The 16,142-nt window shown below is 41.2% G+C and overlaps 2 protein-coding genes across 2 annotated transcripts in view; one reads left to right on the plus strand and one right to left on the minus strand.

Moving 5' to 3' along the window:
- Positions 1-16,142, minus strand: part of LOC109635179 (chemokine-like protein TAFA-2) — a 74,919-nt gene that overhangs the window by 37,229 nt on the left and 21,548 nt on the right. The window contains exon 2 of the mRNA XM_020096171.2: positions 3,452-3,552. Coding sequence (XP_019951730.1) covers positions 3,452-3,551 — 100 coding nt within the window. The 5' untranslated portion in view covers position 3,552. The remainder of the gene's footprint in view (positions 1-3,451; positions 3,553-16,142) is intronic.
- Positions 7,182-16,142, plus strand: part of LOC109635178 (rho-related GTP-binding protein RhoA-D) — a 59,937-nt gene continuing 50,976 nt past the window's right edge. The window contains exon 1 of the mRNA XM_069526022.1: positions 7,182-7,192. The gene's annotated coding sequence lies outside the window, so the exon portion shown is untranslated. The remainder of the gene's footprint in view (positions 7,193-16,142) is intronic.

The raw sequence follows: 16,142 nt of genomic DNA on the forward strand, positions 1-16,142 counted from the left end.
TGCTCCAACAGGGAACCAGAATTTTGGTCCCCACAATTATAATTGGCTCCTGAATCTGAGGTCCAACAACTAGAGCAAAATAAGCCCCAACCTCCACCACACACACACTAACCAAAAACGTTACATAATATGTCACCAAAAATACGACCACCATTAGTTCAATTACTCTAGCGACACTGTCTCCTCGAAATTATGTTCACGTACAACCAAACTGTTTTCCTAATCATTTTGTGTTGGCAACATACTCACTGGCAGGTTAATGTTTCTTTAAATGCAAGAAAAACTCATTTTTCACAAAAACATGTTTGTTAAGGTTATGGATTATGGTTTTAGTTGCTGTAGTCATGATCTTTCCTTAACCCTAATCAAATGCTGTGAGTGCCTAAACATTAGAGTAGGCACTACAAATGGTTATTGCAGTGCGATATCAGTTATTTCTTTGATCATTTTACTGATTAATTCAGTTTCAACATTGTTGCGAAAAGGGAAAGGAACAACATGTCTCCATTACAGCTACAAAACATATTTGCATATCAGTTCTGTATAAATGTAACTTTTAGGAGACAGAATTGGCTTTTTGTGTGTGTGTGTGGGGGGGGGGGGGGGGGGGGGGTACAACAGAATCCTCAGTGACACAAAGCTGCAGCTGCTATCATTCTCATCTCTCTCACCCGATGTTTTTAGTGTTTTCATGGCTTTGTGCAGACCTCAGCACTTCATTGAAAGCCCAGTGATGCACCACAATAAGGAAGCGCGTCTTCCCTTTCGCCGTGTCTTTTCACCATCCTGCCATTTATGAAAATGTTTGCCCTTGCCTTGTCAAGAAATGCTCTATGAGAGGAGGAGATAATGCCTGGCAGCCAGACAACAGTAGTCAATCTTACACACACACAAACACACACACACACACAGACACACATGAAAGCTGTCGTTTACTGTACATATACATGAACTCACATAAAACAATATAGAGTCTCCAAAAAGTGATAACAATATGGTACTTTTTCAGGCCATCTTAGACACTGCATTCTTTTTAAAGCATCAAAGAAAAAAACTTGGATTCATCAATCATTTCCCCCTTTAGTCATCTGCTAATGTAATAGTCGCACAGAGCTGATATTGAGACATATGGTACAGTACACTGACTGCAGTATAAATATCTTTAGCATCAGTGACGTGAGATACACAGTAACAACAATGACAAACAAAGGCAACCGGTTCAGATGAAGGGCAGCTGGTGCGGGCCACTATGTCGACATGACAGCCAAAGGCAGAGCATGACATTTTCAAGCCATCATTGTTTATCATATGTAGTCAAACCAAACACAAAGTCCACTTATGTCACTTCTTGGTTTTATCCTTAGGTGTGTCTTGTGATTGTAAATTATATTTTGTTATGTCATGTTAGTTACATCTCTGCCTTGGAACGTTCTTTGCTCCGAGAATCTGTAGGAGCGGCCTTGAAATAAAATGTCTTTAACATAAGCTTGATTTTGAAACCTCTGGAGTACCAAGATCTTTAGCTCTAGTGTCACACAAGTCCACAATCTAATGAGGACTGCACAGCTCTAGGTGTTGGTTCCTATGCAATTAACACTTTGGGTTCTGTTTTCATAGATCAATAGGAGATTGATTTTATCCACCCCCGTTGACATGAACAAATTATCTGATATAACGTGTGTAATCTGATGACACCTCCACTGGCTCTGGTTAACACAACAGAATCAATATAAATTCCTTTGCTTCACCCAAAAAGCACCTACCTCAACAACTCTCATTCAGGACCAAGATCAGACCCAGGGTGGTTCTATCTTCACAGCAGTGTGTTAGTGCTGGTCTGGCTTCACCAATTCATTTTGGTGTAGAGGGAAGACGCTCTGACTTGATTGTATGTCTTTAAACCAATTACAATGGCCTTGGGCAGCTCCAAGCCAGATAAAGTAAAATGCAGTATTGATGGGAACTTGTTTTGGTGAAATATTTTCACATCTTCAATCACCAATAAATTGTCTTTCCTTCAATAACGATGCCACAAAAACAACATTAAATGACAAACAGTTCAAATATTTGTCATAGCTTGTTATTTTTAACACATAGTTTGGCAGCTATAGAAAGTTTCTGTTGTTTCCTATAGTGAACTGAGTTTTGAAAATGGTGATTACAGGCTGGAAGTGGAATGGAAGGTAAATGCCACTTGAGCTACAAGCTCGATGGAAGACTCGACCCAGAGTGACAGGAACTCCTCAATATATGCCTGCAAACCTCTCTTACCCAGGCCCGAGCCCACTGAACTGGGGAATGGGCAGTTTACCCCCCAGAGTATCACCCCCAAGACCCTGCCCAAGTCCTACTATATTTATATATTTCATATATTTCTGTTTATTTAGAGATACTACCACAGTACTGGCCGGTTTGTCAGTTTCCATCAGCCCGTTATAATATAAAAGATCATCATGTTGTTATCACTGTATTTAGCTGTACCTCCCCGTTAGCATCGGTGTAGACATGTGTTTTTCCTTTAATGACCTGATTTGTCATATGAAGCTGATTTATAATGTAATTCAATCCAACATTTCATAAACTGCAGCCATCAAAATAGCAATAACACACGATGAACACCTCTTTAATGTTCAAGTAAAAAATGCATGATGGATGTAGTTAATCATTACTAAACTTAGTATGAATCTATATTCGGCCGTAAATTTGTTTTGTGCATTTCACAACTAAAATGCAATTTAGTACAAAAGTAACTATAACCACCTTCACAGAGGGACACACCGAGTAGATGTCCATTTTCATATTCCCACCACATGTAGGTTAATACCAGAGCAGCACAACGGAAATAGCTCTCATATGCACGTAGCAGGTACCTGGTTCTCTCTAAGCTTTCTTCCCAGAGGCTGGCAATTTTCAGTGTCAAACACAGGTGATCATTGTTAACCAGAGAAGCAAAGATACCCAACCTTCACATGAGAAATGAACTGTGAACTAGTAAGAGGCCTCTGGGCTCAATCATGCTCGTGATTATGCCACATAAGGCTCACTGCTCGCTGTCTGTGCTGTGAAGTATAGACAATTTCAAAGTGTCGCCCCACCCTGATGGGACTGCAAAGACAGGAAAGTCAGAACTTAGAAGACCTTTCTCTGTTGGATTACTCTTATTCCTTTTCCTTTTATTAAAGAACTTTTTTGTGTGCGTTCTTCCTGGCAACCTGCCTCTGTGGACTCATATTTCACTGTGAAACCGACCTCGGCATTCCCTTGGGTCGCACACGGCCTATTCACTCCAACTTTACAACATGTGAAAAGAAATTGGCTGCAGAGATTGCCTGCAGTGGTAATCTGGGATAGATCCAATACTGTGAATGCTGTACTGAAACGTTGAGCGACACACAGGAATATGTACTGTACATACACGCATGAGCGGACATTAACACATACATGTACCTACCTGTGTGGCTCCTGTGTGCATGTGTCAGGGAGGCCAGACAGAGGGACAGCAGTAGACTCCATACACCTACTCCACAAATGCAAGGGCCCCGTTCCCGCATTCTGCCAGAAAGAAACAGAAACATATATACTCAATTAGAGACACATAAACTAAATTACTATAATAAGCTGTGCACTGCATGATGTTTTTGAACTGTTGGTAGTAGCTACATGCATGTATTACCCTCCTATTGTCTTTTTAATGCTGCTAGCATGGTTTTTGGGATGGCAATGCCAGTCTTTCTGTGAAAAACGTTGATACATTTACCTTTGTGCCTCTGTGAGGTTTATATGAGTGGATTATCTCAGCAACCATTGACTGAATTTACCCCGAAATTTAGTGCACACATGCATTTCCCCCTTAGGATGAGTAGTTTTAGCGATGCCCCGACTTTCCATCATTATCAGGTCAAAATGTAGATTTGTATACCTCCACACCAGCAATAGCCAGTGACTGCAAAGCATTAGTTTTTTTTGGGTTGTCCATCTGTCCAGTTGTTGTGAACACGATATCTCAAGAACACCAAGAGGAAATTTGATCAAATTTAGTACGAGCATTCCATTGAACTCAAGACTGAACTAATTACATTTTGGGGATTGAAGGTAAAAGGTCAAGGTCATGATGACGGTATCTCAAGACAACTGTGGAGGTGGCTCAGAGAGCACCTCCAGGTGAACCAGGGAGAGTTGATTGGCACAGTTGAGAGTAGATGGCCTATTAGCTCTCCCTGGATTAAAAAGGTAGCAGGAGAGCTGCCACAGAGAGGCACGTGGAAGAGAGACAAGAGACGCACAGAGAGACGTGAAGAGAGACTGAGCTGAGCTGAGTTGCGAAGCCGAGACGCCAGCAGAAATTGTTGGCAAGTTTAAGTTGAGTTTTTGAATTTATGTTTGCTCGCTGTTATAAATAAAAAGATGTAAATGTCAAATTTGACACAAATGATCACTTAGACTTTGGATAAATTGTCTAGACTTTGATGATAAAAGGTCAATGTCACAGTGACCTCATGTTCTTGTAAGCGTGATATATCATACACAGATGGTTGGGATCACTTTGTAGAGGTTGATTGGGGGGGGGGGGGCGGGGGGCATCTGCAGCTCTGCTACATATATATATATATATATATAAACACCACTGTACATGACTGCCACAAACTTTACACAACATTCTAAGATAACTGTAAAACATATAGACACAACCAGCACAGACTCCTCCCAGGGCCTATCTGTGTTGCCAAAGAAAAATATATTTATACAGGCAAAATTATTGTTTACTGCAAACACATCCAGACAGAAGGAGAAACACAGAGAGGGAGAGAAATATAGACAAGGATAAATAAACAGAGGGATGGCAGCGATGAAGAGCAGGACAGGACTACAGTGGCTTGTAAATTTGGAAGGTTGTGTTTAATTCTCTGTCCTGGCAGCCAAAGGGGAAACAGCTCCAAAAAAGGAAATGGTCCAACTTCTGTTAATAGTACACAACATTGCCTTTCCATTGATTAACTACTGTGTATGTATTTTTGATAGCTACAAATAGACGGCATCTGTCGAGTGAATAATATTTCAATCCAGACCAAGGCAGTACAAAGCTTTTTACAGCCAACCCAGCTCTGACGGTTGTCTGCAGAGAACACACACAAACACACACACACAAGCAATAATCTTTGTAAAAAAACATAATGGAAACTTTCTAATAAAAATGAGTTATGTTTCATTATTAGTAAGCAATATAGTTTTATAATGAGTTTTATTGTCTTATTATATTGTTCTGTGAGTGAACACACCACAACATACAGATGCTGTGTTGTGTGTCTCCCTCTGTATGTCTACACGTGGTAGGTGTTGACAAGTGATGCACAGGGCTGGTGTGTTTCAGGCAGTTTATATTTGAGCACTAAGTAAGGATGGACCCCAAATGACCCCATATGAGTTAATATATAGTTAATGTTAGGGGTAAGATGTGAATTGGAGTTAGGTCAAGCTTAGGGTTAGGCATGAATTGTTCATGGTAATGGTTAGGTACAGGGTGAGGCTGTATAATGAATGAATGAATTGGAAGTCAGAGGAGGAGGGCGAGGGGAGAGGATAGGGAGAGGAGACAACAAAGAGACAAATGGAAGAAAAGATGAAATGTGACAATAAAGTATATATGTGTATGAATCTGTGTGGTTGTGTGTTTGTGCACTGGTTGTGAAGTAAATGTACGCGTGTGAAGAAGTAACTGCAGGAGACAGGCAAAACAAAAGCAAATGTGTGATATACACCTTGAAGAAGAACTTTTAGTTTGAACAAGTTCACTTAACATAAAAGTACATTTGCACTTTCTAAACTTACTGCTTCTCCTCTTTTTCTGCAACCCAAACTCTCCACCCACCCACGCACATGAAGGATGATTTCTGTGTTTATATATTTCTTTAATGTGAGCTGTAGTCCAGATTGGAGTAATCATGGTGTTATCTTGCACCTTGTTTGTCCACGTTATTCAGTTTACTTTGGAAGAAATACACTGCAGTGAACTTTAAAGTGGGACTAGAATCAACTGATCGCTATTAGTTCGAAACTCACCGTGAACTGAAACCACGGATTTACTGTTGAGTGACTCATTAAATGCTTTTTATAGTGGTTAATTTTCTCTTCAAATAGGCAAGCATAGGTGAAGAAACAGAGAAAAAAAAGATAATTCTTAAATTATTCTAAGCAGATGTGATGATGAACATTAAACAAACCAAACTTTCGAGGTCTGTGTGAGTCTCTGCAGTTTAGCTCATTGCATACAAGATTATATGCAAACCTGGTTGGGTCTGAGTATGTGCTGCTGTGTTTACTTGTGCATATACATCTGCGTGCATGTGTGCATGTGTGTGAGCACTTTTGCCATGAAGTTGTGTGTATTTAGCCCTGAGCAGGGTGTGTGAGTCATGTAGCCTGGCATTTCCAGAGCTGGGAGAAGCTGCAAAGCCAGACAGGCTGAGCCAAGGCTTTCTCTGGTTAGGAGGCACACACACACACACAGTCATGCATGTATATGCTTTATTGTCGCTTCTCGTCTTTTCTCCCATTCGTCTCCTCTAGTCTCCTCTTCCTGTATCCTCTCCCCTCGCCCTCCTCCTCTTACCCCCTTCCTCCTGTCCTCACCCATGCTCCACTTGTTGTAAATAATTAGGAAACAAAGTGGAGATGCTGCCCACTTCCTCTCCACCTCATTTAAACACAAAGCAGTGTTTGTGATGATGCAGTGCCACTTCATTATGGCTCGTGGTTTGGTCTGTCTGCCGCAGGATCAGTGGGTGTGTGACATAGAAATGGATTCAGAGAGGAGCCAAAAAAGAGAGAGGGTGAACAAGGGGAAGGCAGGTGTGTGTGTGTATGAGAGAGATATACTGCTCAGGAACACAGGGTTCCGATCGATCTGAGCATCTAAAAACCTTGATTTTCCATCAGTATCAAAATCAGCAGCTGATGGTGATTCATGTCACACACACACACACACACACACACACACACACACACACACACACACACACACACACACACACACATACTCTCTCACACCTAAGTACAAAGTCACAAACAACAGCCGTTTTTATATATTAGATAAACCAAACATGCTGGATAAAATGAGCTTTGTCTTTTTAATGCCCAATTGTGTTTAACATCTGTATGCACATGTGTTGTGAAGGTGTTTCCAGCAGCTGCTTCACCAACACCTTTGATCCTATTTATCAGCATGAATTGTGGTACGAAAGCAGCATTGCATACCATGACCCTGGATGATGTAGCTTTCATTAAGCAAACACAGAGGAGTATAAGAGAAACAAAGAGCGAGAGGAGGGAGAGATAGAGTTAGAGAAAGAGTGGTGGTCTCCGATGAGTTCTGCAGTCTGTTCCATAACTTTAATTAGTCCCATTGGAGTGCCCTCCCCGCTCCACACGGCTGATCAGCTTCCTCTCCGTATCTCCAGTCTGTATTTGTGCATGTGCGCGTAGGCGTGTGTGTTTGTATGCATCTTAGCTAAAGCCGGACAGACATCTCACGGGCATATGAGCTCTGGTTGAGCTCCCAACGGTAGAGGAGAAAAATGTAGTGGAAATACATTAATATTCAAGGATTTTCCATTCCCTGAAATATCCGCCATTTGGAAAATAGGGTGCCTGTACTGCCTATATAAGTCACTGTGGCAATTAGCGTGGAGTGATTGTGCTAGCAGAAGATATATATTGTCCCACCACATTATCCTCTGTCCAGAAAAACTGAAAGTGGATCTTTTTAATATTGAAAATTCATCCAAGTCTAAATCAGTGAAGACACTTTCAAGAATAGATTGTACTACACTGCACTACAATATAGACCGTGTTCAGGGTGCTTTTACAACAACTGGTTCTAGTAAAATGAACAAATGCAGTATGTTTGCTCATTAAATGTGGTTTGTGTGAGTAATTACACCAAGAGCAGTTGAAAAGGAGGATTTGTTACAGGTTAACTGATCAACCATTTGGTTGGATGGATTTTTTAATAGTAAAGAGAATGTCAAACATTTAACCCGATTTATCTTCAAGTTTCCCCGCTGCCTTAAAAAGTTGACTGACTAGTTCAAAGTTATATCATGTTGTGAGAAAATGTTAAAAGTTTAAGTTTGATAAATATTAGATGCTCAGTTGAATTTCCCACTGTTAAGTCGTGACTGTTAGATGAACTCTATGTTTTCAAGAATTCATTTGCCGAAAGGAACATGGCCACTGTAGCTGCTGCTGTTTGAGCCACTTTATACCTGAGTTAGTGCAAAGGTAATATGGGTTCCAGTAACCTTGATGTGATGTGTGTAACTGCTCTGGTGTGAAGAATTGCTGTAATACTAACCCTCACTGTGGTTTGCATTGTTTTTTATTATCATGAAAAGAAATACTTAGGACTGAATTTAACTTGTAAAATACTAGAAACATTTATCTTGTAAACCCGCAAGTTTCCATCATGAATATTGTGTCTCTGAGTTGTAACACCATTCAAGGAGAAAGATATTCCAATATGCAGATGATGTTCTTTTATAAACTTAATTTGATGAGTCAGAGTTTATGAGTTTGAGTCAGACTATGTTTTGTCCCACTGTGTTGAGTGTGACTTGGCCTTTTGCACAAAATAGTGGTGAAATCATTGATCCCCTGCAAGCTTTTATCTTTTGTCTCTGTGCACGTCCTCTCTCTCACATACATTAACTTCTCAGATAAACATATTCATTGTGAGACTTTCACAAGGAGATGACTGTTTCAGTGAAGTGGTACCATCCCTAAGGTCATCAGGATACTCACAGTCATACTATCAAAATAAAATGGAAGATAATGTCTCCATCATCAAGAGGCAAGAAAGAGAAATTGAAAGGACACAGATGATAGAAAGGAAAGATGAAAGGTAATGAGATGAGTGCATGGAAGGGAAGTGAAGAACAATATAATGGTACAAGGATGAAGGAGAGGGAAGGAAACAAGGGCAGAGAAGTGCTCTTTCAAACATTTCAAAAGTGGATGACAAATATTGGTGAGAGCATGTGAACAACCTGTCAGTTACTGTGAGTTCAGGAATTCTTTGTTTAGTTATGACATTGGGTGTTTTGACAGTAAAGTGAGCGGTGGTAGTGATAATCACTTTTTCAATTCATGTAAAAGGTGGTTAATATCCTAAACTTACACTGTGTTACCTTTTTTCCTCCTCACTCAGTGGATGAAACGGTAGTTGTTTATTTATAGATCTGAATGTACTGGAGCTGAACACTACTCTGCCAACTGGGTAGTTCGATCCAAGGAAAATACTCGACCGATTTATTCAGATTTGTTTTTAGCCAAACCATGTCAGCGAGGCTCGAGGGATGACAATGTCCTTCAGTCCCACACTTTGGATGAATTGGCATAAAAGTTTATTGAGAAATTCATGGTCATCAGACGAAGTATTTTACTTTTGAGCCGCTGATGTTTCCTGTAGGGTCATCATGAGGCTTGCATTTACAATTCTTCAAGAAATGTCTCGAGGTATTGGACAGAGTGCTGTCAGATTTGTTGCTAAACTAAGATGGTGCATGTATATGGGTAAAATGATCTGGTACGCATTAGCATGTTAGCTTTGTCGCTAACATTAGCAGCTTCACAGCCTGAACTACAGGCTCAGGCAGGTTGGTCCTCTTAAAATGCTCCCTCTGTTTTTGAATTCGTCCATTCATACTTATTTATCCGTTGCAAGGTTGCATAGGACTGAAGCTCACATTCCACCCACATCCCAGCAACACACACACACACACCCAAGAACACAGCTGGTTACGCAGAAAAGGCTCTAAAGGAAAAAACCTTGGGTACCTCAGATAGGAGGCACTATTGCAATACCAGAAGAGAATAAGCCATGAAGAGTTGCAGTGTCTGTGTGTGTCTGTGTGTTATTTAAAAGGTACTATAGATGAGATGAAGTTAGCTCACAGCTAAGATGAATAGAAATGGACAGAACACAATAATACGATGACTCATCAGAGGAAATCTACGTATACTTTTGACTAAATTGAACAATTTGTTTTGTAGCCAGACTCAGGACTGTGGCCTTCCAAACCTAATTGCAACCTCAGGATACTTCAGCTTGATTAGGCCTCACTGATCCTGCCAAGAGAGTGTGTGTGTGTGTGTGTGTGTGTGTGTGTGTGTGTGTGTGTGTGTGTGTGTGTAAGTGTATAAGTGTTTTATTAATGAAATCCACGGTTTGGCCATTTTGGATAAATTCACTCCATGTGACCCATGGAGGAGAAAGCCAGCGGCTGCAAATTAGGCTCCCAATTTAACAAGCATTGTGGAAACTCAACTGTGTGTGTGTGTTTGTTGGGGAAAATAGGGAGGAACAGAGAGAAAAGGGGAGAGAGAGAAGCTTTCGTCCTCTTCCTCCTCCATTCTTCAGCCTCTTATCTGGGTCTCACTAGTTAAAAGGACTATATGACTGTAGCAAAGTGCACATCACAAACTTGACATCCCCATCTTTCAAATCAGCTTTTGCCTGCTGCCTCTGCTACATGTCTGTCCCCAACACATCCCTAAAGCTCGATTCGTCCCAAGGGTGTCACACTCCATCTATTTCCCTCCTCTCTCTCTCTCTTGCTCCTTGTCTGTCTGCCGCTCTCCGCGTTAACCTGAAGAACTCATTGCACCGCAAGGTACAATCCTGGTGTCACTACACATCCATCGTCCACACATGACACAGCCACCCTCTAAAATATCCCCGGGTCAACCCCACACATGGACACACGCATAGAGAAACAACATGCTGCGGCGGAGTGCGTCTGCTTACAGTGCCGATCCAGGTGGTAAACGTGTTTATGTTGTCTGAGCTTTTCTATCACCCACAAGTCCAACAGCGTCAGATAATAAAAGAAAAATGGAAATGCCGGCCCTCACCTACAGGCGGGAGCTACACCATTGCTTTAAGCTGGCTTAACACTGCAAAAATAACATCAAAGTCCCTCTCTCCATAGAATACACAGTGAAACACTTTGTTATTTATCTATCACATTTTGACTACACTTCAGTTTTTTGTAAGGTTCTTGGGCAATAACAGAAAAAACACTTTGAACTAAATAAACAAATGCAAAGTAGGGATCTCTTGAAGCTTTGGAATTTAGGAAATATATTTAAGCAAAATGCAAATGGCCTCCACTGTGTGGTCCCTGATGCAGGGAGAGAGAGAGGACAGCGTCAGGCATGGCAGAGTATAGGTGGAAAAAATTAATCCAGGGAGAATAAATGGCTTCTCTAATTCAATTTCCGTCCAGGTTTTTGGACTTTCTGTAGCCTCCTGTCTGGGATTATTACATCACTAGATGAGCAAAGTGGAAATCCATCTTGGACTATAAGAGCCATGGTCGACAGATGTAGTGGTTGTTCTGCAGAGTAAAAATAAGAGTCAAGAGTTTTATTCCCAAAAAAATGATAATGTTGCTGAGCAAGCGATAAGAAAAAAGCAATAAGGAACTACTTTACAAACTCACTTGTAGTTTAAGATAACTACCACCAGAACTGTGAAGACACAGGAGGCTGAAAAAAGAGGGTGCAGCCATTCCCTTGTGTCTGGGCTCACTAAAAGAGGAAGAATGCAGCTTCTACTTCTCCAGCTCCCTTTTAGAGTCTGATTTCATCCGTCCATCTCCCAGAGAGACAGGTGAAAGTGACCAGCAATAAAAGCCCTTGCTCTCTCTCTCTGCCTTCCTCTCCTCTCCTCCCTCCCTCCCTTCCTTCCCTCTGTTTCTGTGCTCTCCTCTCAACTCTGCCTCGCATCTTAATTTTTCATCACAGTGTGGTTTTCAAAGCACCAGCGCTTTTTCTCCTCTCCACCGCCCTCAGCTGGTATATTTAGATTGCATCTCTCCGCCCCTTCCATCTTCCACTCTTCTATCTCTCTCTCTCTCTCATGCTTCATCTCACTCATTCACTCATTAATGTCTTCATCACTGACACAGATGCACTGACGGTCACTTACACACATGTATGTTGGAACAGTTATTCAAAGAACAAGCAACAATTTGTATCATCAGTTCATCTTTTCAAGCTTTTTAGGTCCATATTCCTCCTCAACAAGAATTTGCTGTTTTCAAATTAAATATCTTTTTCTAAGTTTTTGTGTCAAACTGTTTGCACTTGAAAGACATGAAAAGATGTTACCTTGGAACAAACTACTTGATAAGTTGAGTCATGAAAACAATCGTTAGTTGCAGCCCAAAATGTTACTGCAGTATTTTTTGATCACCCAAACACCAGGACACGATTTGAAAAATACATATTTGGCCAAAACTGAATTGTATTTGATGAACTGACAGTTTGTTCTTTCACATAATTAAATAAAGCTGCAGCGAAATAAATCATTTAAATGGAGAAGAGGAAAAAAACAGACAAACTGCTAAAAATATCTTCCACAACTCAGTAGCTGCCATCTCACTTTTTGACTCGCTGTCAAATCATCCCAAAGACATTTCTTTTTTTTGGTTGACCCCGGCCTCCTCTCTCTATGGACTTTTTTCCCTGATACTAAAGTGTTTTTCTTGTGACATCAGTGACAGTTTGCAACATGGGACCTACACTTTTACAGTTTCATACATTTAACCACTCAAAAAACACACCATCTGCTGTACCACTGCTGAGAGGAAGCCTCTCATGTTTCTCACTGGAGGTTTAGATTTCATAGGAGGACCACACACAGAGGTCGACTCCTATAGAGCAACACTCGCACACTCTGAAACCAACGATTGCCACAGAGGACAACACGGACAACACACACACACACAATGTGGTTAAAAAAGTAACTTCGGCGAATTGGGAACCATAATAATTTTCCGTCTGAGCGTGAAAAACTGGATTCATCCATGTGTGTCAGTGGAAAACTGCCAACACTTTATGTGAAGAAAAATGTGGCTGAAAGAAAGAGAGCAAGTGCGATGGAGCAACACAAAATATGAGGAGTCAACAATCCACATTCCCTGTTGTGTGTTTTTCAATTTTAAAGAGAAGGTGGAGGGAGAGGGGAGAGAGAGACAGCGTCTGATCAACAGTGCTGTGTGGAGTTAAGAGGAGGTGATGATGAGTGTCCAAGCTCAGGAAAAGAGCCTGAGAGACAGCAAAAGGAAAATGGTGCATCTTCACTCTCTGCCTATCTCTGTTCCTTTCTTTGTCTCGACGTCTCTGACAGATTAAGACACAGTTCAGATGTTTCTGAAGAACAGTGCAGAGATCACAACGGGACATCTTCAGCCCTCTTTGGTCTCATTCTGTAACTCTCCTAAATCCCCTGGTTCAGACCTATTTCTCTGCCCTAAATGCATAATTTGGAAAATGAAGCATCTGCTTGGGTGGTCCCAGTAGACCTGTGTGACACACAAACACACACACAAGAACACACACCATCACTCAAGAATAGGCTTAGTCTCCCAAAAACGTAGCACCTAGGAATGCACCTGTTAGGAGAACTATGCATGTTTTTGAATGTGATATTGAATTTATATTTCTGTGTGTGCAAGTTACTAAGGCAATGATAAGAATGGGGATATTTGCACAGGGTTAGATAAATATAACACAAGCTGGTAACTGTGTAGATAATGAAGTGTGACGCTGAAAAGTTTGGTTGCTCTGTGAATCTGACACAAAGTCTGTATTTAGGTTTTCCCACAATTAGGAGATCATCAGATAACATTCAGTGCCGTTGGCATGACAGTGATCAGCCACAATATACTAAAGCAGGTAACCTGTTTTAATGTTGTGGTGTAACTCTTGTACTGAGTTGAAGACAGAAATTAAAGTTAAGAGTGACTCATCACTAAAAAACTGTTTCTGGAGCAGCACAAGGTGTGGTTAAAGCAGCTTTGTTTTATTGTACAACACTATGGCCTGTCCTGGAGTTTTTTAAATCATACTTTGAAATAAGACTTTAAATGATTCATACAAAATTTTAAAACAATTTTTAGAAATATTTGCTTCTGAGCAACGATGTCAGGAATTCATGGTGATGGATTTTTGTAAGTGTCTGTGTTTCTCTGCCTGAGTGTATGAAAAAACTAATCTCTTCAGATCAGGTGCAGGATTATAATTGAGTCTTATGGGGGGGGGGGGGGGGGGGGGGGGGGGGGGGGGCTACACTTCACAATGACACAAAACAACATTCAGAATTAAACAGGCAAATCACACAAACTTTTTTCTTCTTCCAAATCGCTTCTCATATCCTCTCTATTTCACAGACAGCCTGGTGCACATAACTTATGCATGCTGTTTTCATACAGGTTGTCATGATTTGGTGTGTACCTCTGTGTACATGTGTGTGTGTGGGGAGGCATACAGCAGCAGCAGGACAGTAATGGTGTATAATTCATTCTAATGATGTAACAGTGAAGCAGCAGGTAAGGTCAACACAAGAGACTGTGGTGAAAGGTGAACCGCCTTAATTCATTGCAAACACGCACACACACACACACACACACACACATGCTCATGAATGAATCTGTCCCCACAGACACACCTCCAAATCCACAAACATGTACCCTGCCAGTCTCTGTTTCAGTTCCCATTCACTTTCCCCTATATTCACTTGCAACCCATTATTTTTTTTCACCGGTGAATTTTATTCACCCCTCCACCCCTGCTCCTCTCTTCCCTCTTCCCTCCTCTTCTCTCCTCCCCACCCTCCCTTCCGCTGATGGTGATATTGTTGGAGGTCAGTCGACGCCCTGAGGAAGAGGGCTGATTAATGGATCCATGATCACTGGCTGTAATTACAGTGTCAAATGAACTGTTAGCTGTCCAATATGTGCAGGTTCTGTGTGTGTGTGTGTGTGTGTGTGTGTGTTCTTTCCTAATGTGCTAGTCAGCTCCCCGCAGATGCAGTTGCCATATCAGCATAGACAACAGATGGGCTCTGGTTACACACACACATAAAAATACATACACGTGAAACCACTGTCTCACATAGCATTTAGACTAAAGTAACAGAAGGATAAAAGTAGCACATCATATTTGAATATTTTAACCGGGGGTGTGTTTTTGTGTCAATGGGGTGCATGGAGCTTTTGTCTTCGTCCTAATTATGCCATATCTGTTCAGGCTCATATGGGAACAGGCAGGTTAGTATCAAAACATTTAACCATAATACACCCTGTCGTAGCAAATTCAACTCAGCAGGCATCTCTTTATGCTGCCAGCAAGCACTGACAGATGTGGGGTTTTGGCATACACACACACACACAAACACACAAACACACGCACACACACATACTTGTGCACAGGCACACAGACACAACAAAAGTCAAATCCCAAATTATTGCCAACAGATCAGGATGAGTTATTGACTTCTACACACACACACCCATCAGACATGATAATGGAGAAGTGAAGCCACTGGGGCAGGCAGATCAGCAGCTGGGCTGGCAGGAATCAGAGGCAGACAGACGGCCAAACACAGAGTTTAGTTTTTCGGGTGGGTGAAATTATGTCTCTTTTTGTTCTGTCTCGTCCATGGAGAGGAAGAAAAAAAGAAAACAGTCCAACATTATGCACTTGAAAATGGTCCAGTCGACTCGCAAGAATTGTCAGATTAGCAAATCGAAGTCGAAGCTTCTGTCTCAGATTAATGTTTTATCTAGGAGCAGAGACATTCTCTTAAACCTGCAAAAACTGATTTCTTTATTTGTTAGTTTACTTGTTTTTGGCCACCTGGGGGCAGTGGTAGTAAATTGTGATCACACATTAAAGTATCATCACCCTTTAAGTTAATACGGAGAACTAACTTGTGCTTCCTTAAACATTTCGTATATACATTATCGTTACCAGGTGAATTTAAGTCTAATGCTTACAAACATTTATCTCTGTTTTTGTTCTCTACCAACTCGGCAGGGAAATATCTGCTTCTTTAGCTGCTAAATGCTGCATAACGCTCACCAGTTGGATGCAAACTGCCTGTCTGCTGTTTGGGATGGGTCATAAGAAGATTCTTGCTGACAACATCTGCCTGCTTTTGAAAACAGCACTGTGAGCGCAGTGAGAGCGAAATGAACAACAAAAACAGAACGAGCTGAAACTCAATAAAAAGGTCAATAAAGCAGAGGAAAGCTGCAGATTAGGTGGTAATTTCAGGTTGTGTCACATTGTTTTCAAAT

This window comes from Paralichthys olivaceus, chromosome 6 (assembly GCF_024713975.1).
Source record: "Paralichthys olivaceus isolate ysfri-2021 chromosome 6, ASM2471397v2, whole genome shotgun sequence".
Lineage (NCBI taxonomy): Eukaryota > Metazoa > Chordata > Actinopteri > Pleuronectiformes > Paralichthyidae > Paralichthys > Paralichthys olivaceus.